Source organism: Vicugna pacos, chromosome X, assembly GCF_048564905.1.
Source record: "Vicugna pacos chromosome X, VicPac4, whole genome shotgun sequence".
Lineage (NCBI taxonomy): Eukaryota > Metazoa > Chordata > Mammalia > Artiodactyla > Camelidae > Vicugna > Vicugna pacos.
This window is the reverse complement of record NC_133023.1, coordinates 94,966,375-94,988,358: the sequence shown is the minus strand read 5'-3', so window position 1 is coordinate 94,988,358 and position 21,984 is coordinate 94,966,375. Positions and strand designations below refer to the sequence as shown.

Below are 21,984 nucleotides of genomic sequence, written 5' to 3'. Positions count from 1 at the left end.
AGTAGGATGCCCATTTTGTACTTTTTCGTTTCTATATGAGCAAGTTCACATGCACACACAGAAAAAAAGACTGGAAGGAAATGCTGAAACGTGAACAATGGCTCTCTTTGGGAAGCATTTTTATATATTCTTCTCTCTTAGTTAATTTTTTTTCATTTTTCCACAGTGAACATGTGTGAATCTTTATTGTCTGAAAAGTAATGTTAATTTTAAAAGTGAGGAGTCTGCGAAAGGCTGCCTTGCTGTATGATTCTGTTCATATGACATTCTGGAAAAAGTAAACAGGTCCATGGGTGCCAGGAGCCCAGGGTAGGGAAGGGACTCACTACAAAGGGGCACAGGTGAATATTTTTGGAGTGATGAAATATTCTGTATCTTGATCGTTGATATAAACAATTGTATGTGTTTTTCAAAACTCACAGAACTATACACTAAAAAGGATAAATTTTACTGTATATAAATCGTTCCTCAATAAATCAGAGATTTTTTTAAAAGTTAGAGTCTGGATCATTTCTCTAGTTCTATTATTTCTGGAGAATCCAATGAACCTAAGAAGATAATAAAAATCTTGGAGGATATGATCTCCCAGGGAAGATTAAAGAAAGAGATAAAGGAAATTTTCATCTTCCTGTCAGTCTCTTCAAGTTCAGCTTTAGATGGCTGGGGCTTGAGTTTTGTGTTTTATTCTTTGATCCTTTTTTAAAAGTCATTTGAGACCAGGATTTATATGAAAGACACAGTTTTTCTTGGTATTTAATGAGGTGACTTGAGTATGTATTCAAGCATGTGATTTACAACTGGAGCAATATCTTTATGAAACATTTACATCTGTGACAACACCTAATAAAACTTTTCATTATAATTAGAAACATTGCTTGTATGGTTAGAACAGACTGTCAAAATAATCCCCCTTAGACCAGACACATCACAAATTGATCATTTATCCTGTTGCTCTTGCCAGTATCATATCTAAATTCAATCTGATGGAGAGTCGAGAAAAGGGCAAGCCAGTGACATCATGTTCTTTACGAAGACTGGGATTTTCATTTACTGCAGCAGACACAACAGAAAGACTCTCTTCGGGTAGGAAACAACATGAGCCGGAAGCTGGCAAGAACTTAAGATTATCTGTAAAAGGAAAGAGAGATGCCTTGACACAGACCCTACTTGACGCATAAAGTACTTGAGGGCTCCCTGTGTCTATGGCTTAGGGACGAGTGCTACAATTCCCAGGAATGACCAGGGTAGACATTGGTTTTCAATTCAGTCATGTCATTTAAATATTTGAGATTGCTTTGCCCTTTATTTAATATTGAATCGGATCATGGTCCATAAATACTGACATTAGATGCTGTTATAATTGAGGTAGAATCGAAGCCACTCTTCCGCTTCTTCCTTAGGTGAACAACAACAAGAGAAGGTTCTATAATAGATCAGTGTTATGGAAAGGAGGTGGGCAACTGGCTCAATACAGAAAGGGGAGCTATTCTAGCTACTTTTTAATTAACCTGTAAACTCTTCTGTTTCTCTTTAGAAGTGGTTCCAACTGCATGGTACAAAAGCTGCATGTACAGATGCTTCTGGTTCAAATAAAATCAGTTGAGAAATCACAGAGAAACACTGAAAATTAGAAAATATCTAAGCGGTTGATCCAGGTAAAAGGCATAGTGAAAAGATGGCATGGAATTCTCTACAGAAAGAGAAAATGGCCATGTTAGTCTATTTTATTTATAAACTAGGAATTTCGAGCTCTACACCCATATAGCCAGTGGACCACTGGACATCTCCACTTGGCTGTCCCATGGGTACCTTATGCTCAGTGTGTCCAAACTTGAACTTCCTTTTCCCTCTCCCCCTGGTCTGCTCTTCCTGGGTTCCACATCTTGGTGAATGGAAGCACCACTCACCAATCACTCAGTCCAGAAACCTGGCAGTCATCTTTAACATCCCCTTCTCCCTTCCTTCCCATATCCAAGCAATCAAAAGCTCTCCCCTAAACCTACTCCTGCCATTCCTTTACTGTTACCATTGGTCAGCGACGTCTCCATATTCCTGGATCCAATGGATGCTCTTCTGTCTTTGTATGACTTGATCTCTTTACTGATGTTGATGTTATTGACCATCCCTTCCTAATGAAAATTCTTTTTCTCCCTTGATATCTGTAACCCCACTCTTTTCTTCTTTTCTCTCCACCTCTCTAGTCTCTTTAATTATTTGTTTGTTGTTGTTATTTTGTGTCTTTTTCTAGGACTCTATTATACACTTTCTCTTGGTGATCTCATCCACTTTCAAAGTCTAGATCGCCTGTGCTTCAGGCTTATGTATCTAACTTATACTTTAAGGCTCAGTTCAATACCAACTTCCTCAGGAATCATAGAATAATAATTCATCTAGTTACAAATCTGTCTCTACTATTAGACTGTGAGCTTCTTGAGGGTAGGAACCATGCCTTATTTACCTCTGAGTTCCTAGAACCCTGGGGAGGTGCTCAGATAAACTTTGTTGAATAAATCAATGAATGAATGAATGATTAGTAGAATCAAGTAATTGGTCTCCTATGAAAGACAGAGGTTTGAGTTCCCCTACTGACATCTCTTACCAATAGGTCAAAAAGAGTAGAGCTCAGCTGGATGAGAGCAAAGTTTCTCGCTCCATCATTACACAGACAGCCAGACTTGCCCTGGATGGTAACTTTAGGTCAACTGTGAACTCTGACCAGCCACCTTGAAAATGTCATGTTGGTCATCAAGTGGGTGGGAACCCAGCAAGTAATCTTCTCTCACTGATGTCTCTATCTGAGCCCCCTTTTGGGGTGGGATTGGTGTTGGTTCAAGAAAACCTTGGGGAAAGAGAGAGACCTTCCTCTTTCCTAAGTGTCTCCAGGGGCTACTCGGCTAACCCCACCCTCTACTGGGAAAGACTGAGGTGAGCCAGTGAGCTTTTCTATGTAGGTGAAGGGCGTAGTTTGTACACATTTTTAGATCAGCACATCAGCCCTACGGTTTCTGGGTGGAGGAATAAAATCCTGCTGAAGAAGGAATGTAACCATGAGTTAATGTAAAAGCAATTTTAGGAAATAACCTATCAGGACCAACATTACATTTTTTAAAAAATGGCAGCTCTCCGTGGATCATCTTTCTCTCAAGGTAGTTCTGAAGTGACTTTTCCCAACGACTCCGGAGGCAAGGAAGACCTCATTTTGGAAACATTGGCTGGGTGAGCTGGTGACTCACACCTCAGATGAATTAATAAAAGTTAAGAAAACAAAAACCAGATGTTTCCTTCATCTTAATACGGGCCTCTCTGCTTTCTGTTGTCAGTTACACTCTCAATTGCTGATTTCCTTCTCTTGAGGCAAAAATCAATTTTTAAAAAGTTGGAAGCTCTGCGTGTTTGATGAACTCTGTCCTAACAGTTGCTATTTGGCTCAAACTTCCACCGAGGCTGCAGCTCTGGCACTGACCACTTCAGCAAGCTCACGGCCCACGGGGTTTGAGGACCGCATACCAGAGGGCTTTGGACGTTAGACTGGATTTGCTAGAGACCTCTTGCAGCTGCCTTTGGGGAAAAGCACAAAGTGAAGCAGTCTCCTTGCTTGCACGTAAACCTCCCCAGAACCAGAATGGGTCTGGCCAACTAGCCGTGGCTTCCTTTCCAGATCCAGGATTCATTCCTTGGCCCTTGACCCTCTCAGAAAATGCTAAGAACTGCATTTTAGAGCACCCGCAATGTGTATTTTCATTCTTCTGGCCGGAACAGTGGAGAAGACACAGAAATCCAGACTGACGTGCTTTTCAGTTTCCTAATAACACCACCCAGCGTTCCCTGAGAATGTTGGAAGCTTTCTGCTTTTTGTAAGGAGGGAAAGTAATTTCTTTTTCCCCTCCATCTATTGTACTTTGGTTAAAGCAATGATTTTCCCCAGACACCACCAAGAGCAGAAACTCCAGATGTTCTTAGGTCATAATGGGAGGATGGATTGCAAGTCCCGTTGTTTTCCAAGCTCGCATCCGCTCCCAACTTTCTCGTGTGGGCCCTTGGTTCCTCTCTCTTACGGCTTTTTTTTTTCTGATTGGGCTCCATCTTCTTTTACCTCCCAGAGGCAAATTTAGATTCGTACCCTTACTGACTACCTCTCTGAAATTCTTTGTCATAAAAGGTATTTTCTAAAATTGTAGTACTACCATTCCACTCACCCATTTGCTCAAGCGAGATCTCTGGGAATCGTGGTAACCTCCTCCCACCCCCCCCCACCCACTCATTCACCACATTCAGTCTCCAAGGCCCGTTGAGCCCACTGACTGCATGTCTCCTGTGTAGCTTCCCTCCTCTCCAGCTGTAGTGGTGCTCCTATAGCTCAGGCCACACACTCTCTCAGCTGCCCTCATGATTTCTGTGTCCACTCTCGCTCCATCCAGATAGTCCATCCTTCCCACTGCAGCCACAATGTGAGTGATCTTTCTAGAACCCATATGTGATCGTGTCTTCCAGACGTTGCCACTCCCTGGTAATCTCATGGGCATGGTGGCCTCGGAAAATCCCTTACACCAGTGAGTCACGTGGAAGTGTTCGTTCAAGCTAGGCTGAAGTCATAGAAACGGCAGAGCCTTCCCCAGCCTCCCGACTCATACCCTGGCCGTGCATTTATTATCTGGGCTTTCCTCCGTCCTGGTGCCATGTTGTCTGTATACTTGCTGGCCCTGCTCCCGGCCCGTGGACTCTTGGATTTTGTTCAAGGCCTGACACAGAGCAGACATTCAAAACTGAATAATTAAAGAGATGCTACCCTCTCCCTTAAAGGCAACGTGTGAGTTACCTACTGCTGTCATCACAAATCACCACCAATTTAGTGGCTGAAAACAACATGCCCTTGTCAGCTTACGGTTCTGCTGGTCAGAAGTCAGACAGTTCCACTGGGCTAAAAATTCAGGTGTCAGCAGGGCTGCCTTCCTTCTGGAGGCTGTATTTCCTTGCCTTTTCCAGCTTCTAGAGACCACCTTCCTCTCTCTTCAAAGCTAGCAACGTAGCATCTCTTTCTGTTGTTACATCTCTTTTTCTGAACACAGCCAGGAAATGTTCTCTGATTTTGTGGGACCGTGTGATTAGATTGGGGCCACCTGGATAATCCGGGCTCCTCTTCCCATCCCCAGGCCAACTGATTAGCTGTCTTAATCCCACCTACAACCTTAATTCTCTTTGCTGTGTAACTTAACCTCTTCACAGGTTCCAGGCAGAAGCAGCAGTGGGTGAGGGCTCTGAATCCCAAACAGCGGCCCCCTTTTAATGCTTTCCCACGATTGCAATACTTTTACCTGATTGGCTGCAGCTGCCTTTAGATCAAAACCATGATTTAGTCACATCTTCGGCCCTGGTGCTCGGCCCAGGGCTCAGCCCCTGTGAGGTGCTCAGTGTTTGCTGACTGGATGTTAGGAAGTAAAATATTGGTTGACTGGAATGTTTAAATATCCACTTCGTGGTTCCCCTTAGAAAATGGAGTTTTGATTGTTGGTCTGAAGAAAGTGTTAAGAAACCAATTTTGTAGCACAATCAGGGGGTCCAATCACCATTATCCAGTTTTCTTACCCTAAACTAGCTCTCAGATTGGAAAAACAGGCATCTTCCATTATCTGACAAAAAGCTTCCAGATTTTTCAGATGAAAAAACAGCTCACATGCTTTTTGCCTAGTCCACATGGGAACACAGCTGTATAGGAAATTCAGACGAACAAAAGGAAAAAAAAAGATCAGGCAACAGAGCCTCGTGACTCCCAAAGCAACTGAGAATTGAATACTTCTCAAGCAATTTTGGTAGGATTAGTATTTGAACACACAGTGAAGCACTCCAGTTCCAACAATTCTGGAGAAATTAAACCTTGTTTCCAAGAAGCGCTCACAGAGTTTTCAATGTGTTTTTCCATCACTGCAAAAGAAATAACTTGCACGGCGCTAAGCTGCGTCTCTCTCCTGGGACCGGGCGCTCATCGGACAGCAGCAAGTGAGGAAGGAGCAGGACCCCAAGGGCGGGACTCCCAGGCTGTGACTGCGGTTTGGGTGTGTGGTAGAGGAGAGGCCTCTTTCACTGGACAGACAGAATGGTCCAGAAACGGCCAGGTCTCGTGGATTTCAAGCTCCAGCCATGACAGCCCCAGCTAAGCCAATGCTCAGAGTTCAGCCTTCCCCATGGCAACCTCTTGGGAAACCTCCAACTTGCTGAATTGGAGATTCTAAAGGAAAGTCGCCCAGAGTGGAAGCCTGCTCTGCAAAGAGTTGTCCATATTTTATCCCTATAGCCCCTCATCAGCAAACCCTTACGGAAGACTCAAGCTCAGCTTTCAAGAGCCTTCTGAATCCTGGTCAAAATGTGTGAATGTCCATCACTTCATTTCATCCCCGGAAAAGGCCTGGCAGCTAATTGGGGCCAGAATCATAAACCAGTCCCTACCACAGTGCCGGAACATGACGGTAGCCCAATAAATGTTTACTGTATCTGTGACCTGTCATCATTTTGTAAAGGAAGACACAGGCTCAGAGAGGTTTAGGTGGCTTCCTAAGTGCGCCCAGGGGCAGGCAGGGCTGGGACCCCGGGCTTTCCGTTCTCCCGTTTCTCGGTGCTGGACTGCCAAAGCCGACTCAGTCAAGGTCAGGAGGACATTTCGCTCCTCTTCAACAAATATTCAGTGAGCTTCAACCCTGAACCAGAACTTTTCACCACTCTTTCCCTATTCGCTGCCTGGTGGGTTCCTTCAAGCCTTGGTTTTGGTGTCACCTCCCGAGCGATTAGCTTCCCACAGCCACCAGGCCGCCGCCTCCTTGCACCCAGTACCCTCTGTCACATTCCCATTTGTCCCTTATCCCAATCTCTAACTATGGGATGTGCATATTTATTTACAGTTGGCCTACCCGGACTGCAAGCTCGTGATGGCAGGAGCCAGCCTGGACTTTCTGGTGACACTGTAAAACAAGGGGGCTGAGGCCCCTAAAACAAAACCCCAGCATGGTCTCAGGTGTAGTCATAGAAATGTCTAGAACCATGGACTTCTGGCGCACGTCTGAAAGACAGGAAGGGGATGGGGCTGTTAGTCTGGGGGTGGAAAGACTCAGGGAAGATAGACCCGCTCCTCTTCTCAAGCGTCTGAAGGCTGCAACCCGGAAAAGGGGCATGGACTTACCTCGGAGGTGCCGCGGGAGCAGGGCTGATGTAGAGGCGTTGCGAGGGCAGGTCTGGGTTCAAGGTGCTCCTGGTTATGATTGTTAGGTACTTCCTGCCTTGCACAGTAATATGTAAGCGTGAGGAGGGTGGCCTGCATCTGCTTTATTCCTCATTCTCTGTAAATAGCGTGGTACCCGGTGTCTGTCAATAACTGTTTGATGGATGAATGCTGTGTGGAAGATCAGTTACAGGCGGAGAGCGGGCAACGTTCAATCTGCCCGGGATGCTCCTCATCTTCCCTCTGTCATTTGCTTGACCCTCTGCTTACTCTTATGATCTAACCTTAAATATCCCATTGTCAGGAAAAGCCTCCCTTTTTCCCCATCACCAAATGACAGTCCCCTCTCAGAGCCTCCTGTACTTTTCCATCATAGCCTTTGTGATGTTCGTATTTGATGTTATCGGCTGATTAGTTAAGATAGATATTCCCCTACCAGAAGGTAGTCAGTCTTTCTCGCATGAATGATTCCCAACCACTCCCCGCCGCGAGACAGCTGCTGGCATCCCCTGGAAAACCTGCTCTGTGAGGGCAGGGAAGCCATTGTTTGCTGCTATAGCCACTGTGGGGGAACAAAGTAGGTACTCAAATATTTCTCCAATGAATTATCTTTATAGCTAAGACATTGTAAGGGCTCAGCCACGTCATGTAAGTGGTCGACATTACACAGTAAGGCAGCAGAGCCTGGCTGTGAACCCAGCGCTGTGTAACTCCAAAGCCAGGTTTTTTCTACTACCCCAAACTCTGTGAGCACAGAGCCACTGTTCAGGACTACACACTCTGCCAGAAAAAGTGGGCCCCTTAGTGAAAATGTTGGAAGGCAGAGGGTGAAGGCATGGTGCTAGCCAGGTTGCCTTGCCCACGGGCTCAAAGAGATACAGGAGGGCACTTCACTAAGAATTTGAGAAACTTCCCAACCAGGGGAACTTGGGTCTGGCAGCCAATGGTGCAGCCAATGGAGGGGCAGAGCTGAGACTTCATGCCCTTCCCTGGCAGGATGGCAAGCAGCTGGTGGGCAGCAGAAGTCCGCAACTCCCTTCATCAGCCCTCTAGTTAGACTAGCCTGTCACCTGCCATTGGAGCTACTGGAGGAGCAGTTAAGCAAGACTGGAATCGAGTCCTGGGTCTGTCACTTACTAGCAGTGTGACAACTTCCCTGCACCTCAGCTTCCTCACCTGTCGAAGGAGAATAATAAAATAGACCCTCACAGCATGACGGATGTTAAATTAAAATGTAGATTAAAAAATACCTCCTAGATGCATTGTCTGGATCTAAGAGGGGCTCAAAGGAATGGGAACCACTTGACTTCATGAGAAAGTCCTTGATAGGAAGTGCTCCACACAGATGGTGCCACGTTGAGGTACGCGGCTTGAAATAGTCAAGCCATCCCTGCTTTCATCTCCTTACATTGGTGCATTGAGTCAGGCGTACAGGATGAACTTGCTCACACCCAATGGAGGGATTCATACTTGTACTAGAAAACGTGAGTTTGTTCAGGAAATGAGCCTGTGGTGCGGAGGCCCACCCTGGGTCTTTCACTGGATGGTAAGCAGGGAAGCTGGAGTGGGTGTCAACAAAAGACGATCACGGCCACGGTCAGTGCCATTAACAGGCTGGGCCCAGTTGCTGTCAGCAGACCCTGACTGACAAAACTTAAGTACAAAAAGAAAGACCTATCTTGAACTTGGAAAAAGGACTATTTGTGTGATGGTGCTCCCAGCCCAACTTGGGACGGCCTTTCTGCCCAGCTGGATACCAAATGTACTCCCCATACAATGGAATGAACATTTTCATGATGCTAGCCACCACGGGGCTAACAGGCTACAAATCAGTGTAACAGAACGCGACTGATTTGACTCGTGTTTCTTAAATGGTCCAACTGTGACCATAGGCAAACACATCCAGCCTTATACATAAGCACCAAAAATTTGCCACCCCATAAGTTACGTTCTGGTAGGTTTCTGTTTGTTGCTTTTTTAAACATCAGCCTTCCCCCTCTCCCACTAGGTATATAGGTAGAAAAATAAATGAAGTCAGCACCCTTTACTCCTCACTAGAATAAACTGTGACTCAGACGCGGTGAGTGGTTATTTGCAAGGCTATAATTTTTTTAATGACAGATTTTCCTAAAAGAAACCACTATAACATCTGTCCAAGTACTCCAAGTGAAAACAAAAAAATACATAAAGATTAAAAGTCTATTACTTTAACAGCACACTGCCAAACACGGACAACTAGGATAAAATGCCAAGGAACCTTAAAAAATAAATTTAAAAGATGCAACATTCAAGTCATTCAAACGTGTAGGGTCCACAAGGAACAGAAAAACAAGTCCGAGAACAGTTCTACTTGTGCATGATGGTAGCTCAGACTGTCCCTCATCCAAGTTCATTCAGGTGTCTTAAACAATGGATGTATGAGCAGTTTGTTTTTTTCCTCTTCGCTTGGGGATGTGCACACAGATTAGAGGAGAGGAGAATCTTCCAGATGCTGATGTAAGCACTGCAGGCTTGGTTCTCCTCTGATAAAGTACGAAGGCAGATTTAGTTTTATCAAGCTTTATCAGTTTCCCTACGAAAAAGTCTTACGCATGCTGAAACAGATGAGTTACTGAATTTGCGATGCTAAGTATTTACAGCCGTTTGCTAAAGTGAGCTCAGTAACTTGACAGAATAAAAAAGGTAGTTGTTAATTTCCTGTAGAACCTTTTACAACATGAATAACTTCATGGGTAAGTGACACTGAAGTTCAAAGCCCCTCAAACGCACATTAACAAGAAATTATTGACTGCATGAAGAGGCACACATCATAGAAAATGCACACTTCACGGGGTTCCTGCATGGCAGGAAAGTCTCTACTACTACATAACAAATGGCTATGCCAACAGTTAGAGCTGCCACTCAAGGGTCCAACAGTCGAATTCCCTTAAAACCTCAAGGAGTGTTTGCATCACAGCGAGGAAACCTTTGGGAAAATAAGTACGTATTTTATTTGGAAAGATATTTTGCGTTGGACAATTTGAACATCATGTAAACAGATCCATTTTCGAATTGGGTTAAGATTTAAGGCAATGCTACTCAGACCTGGGGGGGGGATGAAAACCCACAAAACTTTCTCTTTTTCTTCTGAAAACATTAACAGGTCAGAATCAATGTCAGAAAGGATCCCTCTGCTAAGCATTCAACGCACTGTTAGGTATTTTCAGCATTACAAAATAGAATCCACTTTCATACTCTGAATATGAAATGGGAAATTGTTATGCACTCTTCCTTGAAAACTGTAAAAAAAAATGGCAGCTTAGGTATTTCATATTAAAAAGTCACATGAAAATGCAGACAGCTACACCCGGTGCACACAGGTGAGCACCCGCCCTTACAGTAAGCTCCCCGGAGCACTGTATTTCTCTTACGACTGGCTGAGGTGTAGTACAGACTGACCGTGGGTTCATAAATTAACATTAACTACAGACTAACGAATGACTATTAGACACAGTAAGTTCAAAAATTTTACATTTTGCTCCTGTTTGGCTGCTAAAGAGCAGCAATTTAAATTGATATAAAAACTTCTGACCACAAAGCTTGCTATACAGATAAAGTACATAATCAAAAGGTAAGCAGCAATTGAATTTCTTATTTAAACTTATCTGGTATAGAATATTTACAGATTTGGGAAGACAGATCTCTGAAGCCACCGTTCTCCTTACTCCCCTCCTGACCTCTGCCCCCTCTCTGCCGGCCCCAGCCCCTTCAGACCAAAATCAAGTGCTCTGAACTATATACAACTGTACTTTGGCTAAGTGGGCCCGATGACGTGACTCCTTCCAAGGTCTCGATCTGGAAGAAGAGAAACGAAGTCTTGGAAGCCACCTGCAGCCTTCTTTGCCGAATGGTGGTGGACTGTAGCCAACAAATCTATTCTTTCACAGTGAGGTGGGGAAAAGGGCCCCCACACTTCACTCCACAACCTGCATGGGGTGAGATCTGAAGCCGCCGGCCTCTCGCAACACAACAGGCCACCAGACAAAAACGAAAGAAAAAGGTCACGATACAGGCAGCAGCAGTCAACACGAGTTTCCTGACAAAGGAGCTTCTCTTACCTGGGCTCCCCCCAAAATAACACTCCCTCTTTCCTCTCCTTCCCCTCCCACCAAACAAAATTAATTCATATCACAAGAACTTGGTACTCTGGCTAAGTGTCAGGTAAATATAAGAAAGAGTAAATGTGTCACCGTGTATACTTGAACTGAGACATAAGGCTAACAGAACACACGACATCACTGTGAAATTAACTTTCTAAAACAGATCCGGTCTACATAGTGCAGCCAATAAAACATAAAAGAATAGTTTGTTCACAATCTGCCTTGTACAGGGTATTTATAGTCTTTCGGTGCCATATAAATAGCATTTATACAGCTTGAACATTCAGAGACATGCACTGGGACTTTTTAGGTAGTACGAATTTCTTCACAATCACATGTGCAAATTTTACAGATCACTAAGTGAGGAATTAGTAAGCTTAGGCTGGACTGTGTCTTGTATTATCTAACAAATTTAACGGGGGTTCAGAATCATCCATAGGAAGAACCAGGCGTGTTCCCCGAATGACCAGTTCGTGGTCCCCAAATGCCAGCTCCCGGTCCAAGGCATCTTCAGAACTGTTTCCCATAAATCTCCTCGGGGCACCAGATGTTGCTGATTCAGTGTTCACGGTAGAATCCCCGTAGGTCAAGCTGATATCACCATCATTGAGAATAAGATCGGAGTCGTCGTCTTTCAATTGTTCCTGGTTCTAAATGCAAATAAAGTAAGTTTTAAGAATTGTTAAGAAATTCAAGAAACATTCCCAGTAGGAGAATTTTCAAGGATGGTCTATTTAAAAAACGTTGCCGGGACTGCCCCCTGCGCTGAGAACAAAGTCTTAAGTCCTTGCCTTGGCTTAAAGACATGGGGTGGCTTGGGCCCTTCAGCTTCATCTCCCACCACAGTCTGTTTCTCTCACCCCAACCGCCCCACTGCGTGCCCGCACACTGACAGTTGCCCAAATCTCTTGGGTTTTCTCTTACCTCTTGTCCACTCTCCCCTCCTTCATGTGATGAGTGCCTACTTATCACTGAGCTCTTGGCTTAAAAGTCACTTCCTCCCAGAAGTCTTCCTTGGCCTTCCGAGGCTAGCTCAGGTGTCCCTCCTGCGCTCTCCCCCTGTGCCCTGTACTGAGCCCTCTCCCTGCAGTGGCACTTGCCCTTCTGCATAACTGCCTGTGCCCTGGTCTGCTCCAGACCTCCCCCGACTAGACTCTCAGGCCCTTGTCGGCTGCAGTCCGATCACTTAACAGTTTGGGGCATGCAGAAAGCATTCACCAAAGGTAAGTTCAACTGATTGTTGAATGGATTTATATAAATGAAGCTTTTACGTCTGCATCAACAGTGCCTAGAAACACAATGTCCCTCCTAATATATTGGACCCTCACTACATACTTGTCACCCAGCTCAATAAGCTCTGGTTCTAATGGAAACTTTAGGGCCAAAAGAGTATAATTAAAGTTCCACAAAAGGGGAAAAGAAAGTCTAGCATGTACAGTGCCATTTTGGTAAATTAGAAGATGTGCATGCCCACAGAGAAGCCTGAAAGGGTGCTCGACAAACTGACGGCGGCGAGCTCTGCATGGCAGCACCACTAGCGGTTTTTGCTTCCTTATGTCTCTGTACTCTCTGAAATTTTATTATGAAGACATACTACTTACAGTTTTATTTTTTGTTTTGTTTTGCTTTTTGGGGGAGGGGGAGGAGGTAATTAGGTTTATTTTTAATGGAGGTACCGGGAATCAAACATGTGCTCTGCCACTGAGCTACACCCTCCCCCGCTACGCCTGACTTACTACTTTTAAAAATCAGAAAGTCATTTTTTAATGTAAAGAGTAAGAATCACTCTAAATACTCACTGATCAAGCAAACAAAGTCTGTGACTAATACTCCTTGAGGAAAGGAGAGCTGATAGAAACATCTTACACCCAGCTCTCCTCTCCTGCGTGTGTCTGACAATTTTAAATTTGTCTAAGAGAGTCAAAGAGACTGAGGAGACTATTGGGCAAAAATTAAAACCTAAAAACAAAACTACTGTTCCTAGAAATCTGCCTAAACTTAATTCAAAGACAAAGATATGTGAATTAAAAACCAAACCATTCCACCAACCAGTCATAATCCCTTCCTGCCCAATCGAGTTATAACAGAAAGTCTAACGAGCGTATCTAACACTCAGTTCAGCTGGATTCACAACCAAGCTCCGTGGCGCCTTCACACGTCAGCAGGGGCTTTTCAGCCCCTTCTAATGCCTTTAGTAAGCCTGAGGTTTGGGGCAGTATCTATCAAAGTTTAAAATGCATATGCCTTTTGACTCAGCAATTTAACCTTTAAAATCTATTCTATATAACTATATACTAGGGTAAATTTACACATACAAGGATATTCACTGCACACACTGTTTGGAATAACAAAACCAGAAAAGGAAACAACTTAAAGGTCTAGCCATAGGAGATATTAAATCAGTGTTGGTAAAGCCGTGCCATGCAGCCCTCAACAGAGGGAAGGTAAGGGATCTCAGGTACTCACAGAAAGGTATCCAAGATGTATCATTAAGTGAAAAAAGCACGTAGCAGGATGATACTCTTATTATGAGCCCATTTGTGTAAAACAGTAACAAGCAAAGCTATATATACACATGTAACTCTGTGTAGATAAAATGTGTCAGGGAGCATCCACAGTAAACCTTTAGAAAGCCTGCCTCTGGGGGACATAGGCAGGAGGAGGGCGACTTTTATTTCTCACTTCGCACACTGCGTACTGTTTGAATATCTGGCTATAATCATGCTACTTCTATAACTAAAAAAGTAGTTAACATAACAAAAACATTTAAAAATTAAGTTTTATGGTTGTTACAGGTTACAACCCCCAAGAGACATTGAAATCCTAAGCCCGAGCACCTGTGAATGTGATGTTCTCGGAAATAGGGTCTTTGCAGATGATCAAGTTGAGGTCCTTGGTGTGGGCCCTGACTGGTGGGTGTCCTTATAAAAAGGGGAAATTGGGAAACAGACACACACACATACACACACAGGAAGAATGCCATATGAAGAGGAAGACAGAGATCTGTGTGATGTATCTACGAGCCAAGGAGTGCCAAAGACTGCCAGTGAATCACCAGAAGCTGGGGAGAGGTCCGGGAGAGATTCTCCCTCAGAGCCCTTGGAAGGAACCAACCCCGCTGACACTCTGACCTCAGACTCCTAGTCTCTGGAACTGTGAAACAGTAAGTTTCTGTTGTTAAGCCATTCAGTCTGTGGTACTGTTATAGCAGCTCAAGGAAACGAATACAGCAGTGCTATGTTTTGCTATATTCCACAGGACACAGAGTCATCGCGGAAGTCTTCTGGCTTTTGGTGATGGCGAGTGTGTGTCTGGAATCCAAGAGCTAAGCCTCACCAACTTAACTAACAAAGCTGGCTGACCCCTCTGCGTGGAACGAGGACTGTGCTTGAGAGGGGAGCCTGGGCAAGGTGGGAGGGAGAGACCACACGGGGTGCTCCCCCAACCCCAGGAGCACGACCTGGCAGAAGTGTGCACTCCTCAACATAGCACAAAGCTGTGGGGTACTCCTCCCTGACCAGGTGCCACCCCTGCGAGGTTTACCTTTCCCCATCCATTCTCTGTGGGATCTGCTCTAAAACAGCACAGAGGAGGTCATACGGACATGCGGGGGTGCATGTCTACACTGCTTTACCACAGCCTCACCTCTCAACTCAAAGGGTTGCATAAGAGTAGTAAAAATTGCTCAGTTTTGTTAACATGGGCACTTTATTGGATGCCACAGATTATTTTTGAAGGGTTCGGTCAGAATGAAAGGTTTTCAAAAAAGAACTTGAAAAATTAAATATTCATATTTTAAAATAAAAACTGGTTAGCATTTGTTATTTCTTTCTTTGTTGCAATACCTCCTGAATCACCAGTCCTATGTTGGTAGCTAAGGACAAAATATGAAACCTAGATTATATCGAGATACGCTCATGCCTCCCAGCGACGGGGAACACAGATAAACCTTCCCTAACATCCAAAAGTTAGTAGGTATGAAACAAAAGGCCACCTGTTGCACTTTAGGGGCATCAAAAATTGTTTTAGTAATCCTCTCAGTGTGACTGTGACAACCTCGATTTACAGATTAAAATATATGCATTTAGTACTGAGCTCAGGCCACATGCCGTACATAATGAAAACCAACGTGGAAACAGAATTATTCAGTAAAATCACTGATAGTAAGATAACAGACTACTCTATATCTGTTTTCAAATGATGTTTCAAACACTTAAATGATATTTAGAGATTTCAGAGCAATTTCTCGCTAAGGAAAATATGCTTATATTTCCACGTATGGCTTTTATGCCTTAAAAGCAAGCAAAATAAAGCAAAGTAAAACCAAACCAAACCAGTAACCCATCCATACAGCAGAGAAATTTAACTTAATGAAGAACTCACGTTCTGGATAAAAGTAACTTACCTCATAAGCCTGGGGGCTAGTTAGGCATCTCGCAATGGGTCCACAACAGGCAGGGAGGGTTGTCGTAAGAGGAGGCCCACTGTGCGTCAGCAGAGGCTTCAGATAGCTGTGCTGGTTAAGGAAGAGCTGTGTTCCTTTCCTTTATTCACCAATTTAGAAGGACAACTCATTTGATAACAATCAAAGTGTACCTACAGTTCAGATAGCAAATGTTGTCTCATTTCATGACTGCATTATATATGTGAGATAGCAATGAGAGGGAGATTTTATTATCATCTCTATTTCATAAGCATGGAGACTCAGGCTCAGAGAAGTCAATGCTCTGCCTAAAGTCACACAATTAAGTAAATGGAGGAAAAATACTCGAACCCAGATTGGCTTGATTCCAAATCCTGTGCCCTTTCTACATCATATTGCCTTTCTGATTTTACTAAAACCAAAAGGAGGACAAACTCACTAACAATTTAGCACTGAAGGAGATATGGAAGAAAGTAAAGAATGGCAAGAGTCTGAAAAGAGAGTAAATATTCCAGTGGTAAAATATAGTAATAAAAATGGTCTTCATTATTTACTGTGGATTCAGCTGGCCTCCTGAATGAGTTGAAACTTTAGTATCAAAGGAAACTCAATCCTAAAAATATTAAAAAAATTATATATCATGAGTTCCTCTGTGTTAGACTCTCATTTCAGTATTCATTTTTTTCTCCAAAAATAAAAATAAAAACATCTTGCCACACAGAACCACTGAAAATGTGGAATGATGAATTCTACTAGTGCATCGAGTACAGAAACTACCAGGTCTTAGTTAAGTGCTACTTAACAGGGTAGCACTGAGGATAGTAAGTATTGGCATTTAACTCTACAAGAACAAATTCCTTAAAAACCAAATCTTACCAAATACTGACAAAAGAAAATCTGATTATCCTGTATCTATTAAAGAAACTAAAAAACTTTCTCATATAAAAAGGTCCAGGCCCAGATGGTTTCACTGGTTAAAATCTTCCTGGAACTTATGGAAGAAATAACATCAATCTTATACAAACTCCTCCAGAAGATAGAAAAAGAAGAAAATTCTTCCCTACTCATTTTATATAACCAGCATAATCTTTAGAAACTGACAAGGATATTTTAAGAAAAAAAATCACAAGTTAATATCTCTCATGAAAATAGACACAAAAATCAGACACAAAATATTGGCAAATTAAATCCAGTGATATACACAATGAATAACACATCATGACCAAGTGGGATTTTTTCCAGCAATGTAACATTGGTTTAACATTCAAACAATTGATGAAAATCAGCAAAATAACATATTAAAGGAGAAAAAATAAACATGTGATCATCTCTATTGATGTAGAAAAATCATCTGATAATATTTAATACATGTTCATGATAAAAACTCCAGCAGACCAGAAATAGAAGGAAATATTCTTAAATTGATCAAGGATATCTCAAAAACCTATAGCCAACATCATACTTAATGGTGAAATATTGAAAAACTTTCCTCTGAGGTCAGGAAAAAGATAAGAATGTCCACTATCATCATTTATATTCAACACTGTGCTGGAGAGGTCCAGCCAGTGTAGTAAGACATAAAAAAGAAATATTCAATATCTTGTAGTAACCTATAATGAAAACGAATATGAAAACATATATGTGTATGTATGACTGAACTACTACACTGTACACTAGAAATTGACACAACATTGTAAACTGACTATACTTCAATTAAAAAAATACAATATATTGGAAAAGAAAAAATAAAACATTATTATTCACTTGACTGTACAGAAGATCAAAAAGAATCTACAAACTATTAGAAATAGTAAGTGAACTTAACAAGATTGCTGGATACAAGGTCAATATATAAAAACTCAATTGTTTGTCTCTATATTAAGAGCAAACAAGGTGGGGTGGGTATAGCTCAGTGGTAGAGCACATGTTTAGTACGCATGAGGTCCTGGGTTCAATTCCCCAGTAATGCCATTAAAAAAAAGCAAACAAGTAGAAAATAAAAAGAAATAAATACCATTTATAAGAGCATCAAAAATATCAAATACTCAGAGATACATATAATGAAAGATGTGCAAGACTTGTCACTGAGAACTACAGAACATTAATGAGAGAAATTGAAGATCTAAAGACATGGAAGGATATACTGTGTTCAAAGATTAAGACTCAATATTGTTAAAATGTCAGTTCTCTCCAAATTCATCTATAGATTTAATACAAACTCAATAAAATTGCTAGCGGTTTTTTGTTTTTGCAAGTGTGCACGTGTGTATGTGTGTTTAGAAAATGACAGGCTGTTTCTAAAATTTAGATGAACTTATGGTTACCAAAGGGGAAGGGGCAGGGAGGGACAGATTTGGAGTTTGGGATTAGCAGATACAAACTACTATATACAAATAGATAAACAACAAGGTCCTACTGTATAGCATAAGGAACTATATTCAATAGCTTGTAATAACTTATAATGAAAAAGAGTATCAAAAATAATGAAAATATACACACACACAAAACTGAATCACTATGGTGCACACGAGAAACTAACACCACACTGCAAATCAACTATATGTCAATAAAATTTTTTTTAATTTAAAAAATTTAGATGAAGATGCCATGGACCTAAAATAGTCAAGGCAATACTAAAGAATAACAAACCTATAGAATTTCCCCTATTGGATAGTAAGACTTATTATAAAGTATAATAATTAGGACAGTGTTGTATTGATGTAAAAATAGACAAATAGAAAGATTCCAGAAATAGACCTCCCACTTATACGGTCAAGTGATTTACAATAAAAGTTCCACTATAGTACAGTGGGTTAAGGATGGCATTTCTAATAAACGGTGATGGGTCAACTGAATACTCATATGGAAAAAAGTAAGTCTTGACCCATATCTCACACCATATGCAAAAATTAATTTGTAATGGGTTGAAGGTTTAAATCTGATAGCTGAAACAATCATACTTTTTAGAAGAAAACAGGAAAATATCTTTATGACCTCAAGATAAAAAAGATTTCTTAAGACACAAAAAGTACTAGCCATAAAGAAAAAGATTAATAAAATAAACTTCATTAAAATGAAGGATTTCTGTTCCTCAAAAGAGAAGATTAAGAAAATGAAAAAGTAAGCTACAAATTGGGAGAAGATATTCACAATACATATAACTAACAAAAACCTCAATTCAGGAATATAGAAAGAACTGTAAGTCAGTAAGAAAAAGATAAAGACAGTTCAATTAAATAATGAGCAAAAGAACTGAACAGATGCACTTCATAAAAGAGGATATCCAAATGGCCAAGAAACATGAAAGGATGCTCGACCTCACCGGCCATCAGAGAAATGCAAATTAAACCACAGGAGAGATCACTACACACCCACTGAGATGGCTAAAATTTAAAAGGCTAGCAAATACCAAGTTCTGGGGGAGATGTGAAACAACAAATTGCTGGTAGAGGTGTAAACTGGTTAGAACCATTCTGGAAAACTGGTTGGTAATATCTATTAAATCTAAACACACACTTGTTCCAGATTCTACCCAAGAGAAATGAGTGTCTATGTTCATCAAAAGATATACATATGAATGTTTAGCTTTATTTGTAATAGCCAAAAGCTGGAAACAACCCAAATATTTATCAACAGTAGAACATCTGACCAAAAACCAAACCAAACCAAACACCAAAACCCTGTAGTATATTCATATTATGGAATACTACACAGCAATGACAAAGAATGAATTACTGGTACAGGCAACAATATAGATAAATTATGCAATGCTGGGTAAAAGAAGCAAAACATAAAGTAATACATAATATATGATTCCATTTATATGAAGATCAAAAACAGGTAAAACTAATCCACGTTGCTAGAAATCAGAATAGTGGTTGGCCTTTTCGCTGGGATGGGGCAGGCCTTCAGGGAAGGCATTACTGACTGCAGGGAACACAGTGGGGTGCCTTCTGGGGTTCTTGAAATGTTCTCTTTATCTTTATATGGGTGGCAGGCACACAGGTATATACATAGGTCGAAATTCATTAAGCTGTACACTTAAGATTTGTGAACATTATTGCATTTAAGTTGTATCTCAATTATAACAAACAATCTGGCTGCACAAAGGAACCGAAATCTAGAATGATGAATGATTAATTCTACTAGGGCATTAGGTATTAAAATTACAAGGTTAGTCTAGTAGTACTGAGTCAAACAATTCTTGGTGTTTACTTCTATAAGAATTTACAGAAAAATAAGCTATTATTTTACTCTTTCTCTACATGAAGTTTATTTAACTATTTTGTATATTATGCGGAAAGTGTACAAGACATTTCAGCAGGAAAAACTAAACAATTTTTGTTTAATCAGAGGGATTGAAAAAGCCCTAAGAGATATAGGAGTGGCTGATACCCAAAATGCTAAAAATGGAGCCAAAAGTAATGACAGAATCATTAAACAATTATAAAGAGCCAGGATCTCTCCCCTTAATGGGAGCCTTCTTTTTTTAAAATTCTCACAGGCTTTAATTATTAAATTATAAAATCACAGCACCATTCAAAATTAGCAGCAATAGAATATAGTTTCTTCTAGTCATAATATCTTTAAATTTTTTTAATTGAAGTATAGTTGATGTCCAATATTATCTAAGTTACAGGTACACAATATAGTGATTCACAGTTTTTAAAGGTTATGCTGGGGGAGGGTATAGCTCAAATGGTAGAGTGTGTACTTCGCATGCAAGAGGTCCTGGGTTCAATCCCCAATACTTCCATTAAAAAAATAATTAAATAAAGGTTATGCTAATGAAAATCTTAATACCATAGATATGCTTGCATGCATATTTCCATATAGTAATTTAATTTGAATCATTTGAAAAGGTGAATATAAAAATCCAGGAAACAGAATATATAAGTAGTAGCTTCTAATGATAAATGTCAAGTGCATTTTTCTTAAACATAGAAGGTTTTGACCAGAAAGTCAAAAGGAAGGAAGAAACATTTCACACGGTTGTCCCAAAATTTGCTTCAGTGGAACATAAACCTGATTTTGATTCATTTACTGGTAAGTCTTAGCCAGAAAGAACTCCATAGTCCCTTTTTCTAGTTCAATATTCAAATAAGAAAGTAATTTGAATAAATAATGAGTGATAACATTTTTTAAATGGGATGATTTAAATAGGTTATTAGATATAACCCAACCCAAAGTATAACTATGAAGAAGACTGTTAAAATAGAACTTGAAAGAAATTTGGTAAATAATGAAGCATGGGCATTCTGAATAGAGAGGAGTCTCCCAGTCTTTGGAAAGGTCAGAAAAAAAGGCAGATCGCTGACTACCGTGGTATCTCAAATTACTGCGTTTCTCATTCTCATGTTTTTTTCTAAGGCAGCCCTTCCTCTTTTACCCTAGCAAGTACACTGACAAGAAACAACAAATACCTTTTACAGCATTCACTGGATTAGCTAAAGGACAATAAATGTTGAAGTTCTCTCAATAAACAAACCTATATATTAAACCAAGTCTATCATAAGGGCTCCTGAGTCCATGCACACAGCCAGCTTCTGCAATAACCAGTCCCTACTGGTTTCATGGGTTTTCAGAGGAATTCATTTGTGTGAGTTTCTTCTAGTAACTTTCTCCACTAGACTGAAGTGGAAAGGGATGATCAAAGGTAGGTTTTATATTCCACTTCAGCAAGAGAATGGTCAAAAGAGTTATCCCATTAAATTATAATTATACGTATCTATATTGCCACTTTGTCCTCAATTAAGGATACTTATGATCAAAGTTGTACCATATCCGGAAGAGCCAGGCACTTTCTGCTTTGGTAGTTCTTCTTTCACTCTCAGGAATACCCTACAAACAGATAATAAAGAAATCAACACATACACAAAGATAAAAACACATTTATTTAAAAGCCATTTCTCTGTAGAATCAGAAATATAGACTACCACGAATGAAAGACTCTCCAATATGGGTAACATTAGAAATTTAATAGTTTGTATATTGCAGCTTTGGAATAAGAACTTGAATTTTTTTCTGAACACATCTATTACTCAGGCTGCTTGCTGATTTATGAGTCTAGTGCCATTAAAAAAAAAATCACTGTGGGATAATTCACCCCCTAAATCTAAAAGGCTTACACCTTAAGCAGAAAACATCACATGGACATCCGATCTTGGGGAGCTATCATGGAGTTCCAAAAGTAACCGGCATTTTCAAAGTTGCTA

At 41.0% G+C, this 21,984-nt stretch overlaps 1 protein-coding gene across 1 annotated transcript in view; it reads right to left on the bottom strand.

Moving 5' to 3' along the window:
* Nucleotides 1-9,292: 9,292 nt before the first annotated feature.
* The window catches only part of SLC9A6 (solute carrier family 9 member A6), a 50,328-nt gene continuing 37,636 nt past the window's right edge, over nucleotides 9,293-21,984 (bottom strand). Inside the window, exons 14-16 of the mRNA XM_006212140.3 lie at nucleotides 21,531-21,610; nucleotides 15,752-15,857; nucleotides 9,293-11,996 (exon numbers count right to left, since the gene is read on the bottom strand). Of these exons, the coding sequence (XP_006212202.2) occupies nucleotides 11,724-11,996; nucleotides 15,752-15,857; nucleotides 21,531-21,610 (459 nt within the window). The 3' untranslated portion in view covers nucleotides 9,293-11,723. The remainder of the gene's footprint in view (nucleotides 11,997-15,751; nucleotides 15,858-21,530; nucleotides 21,611-21,984) is intronic.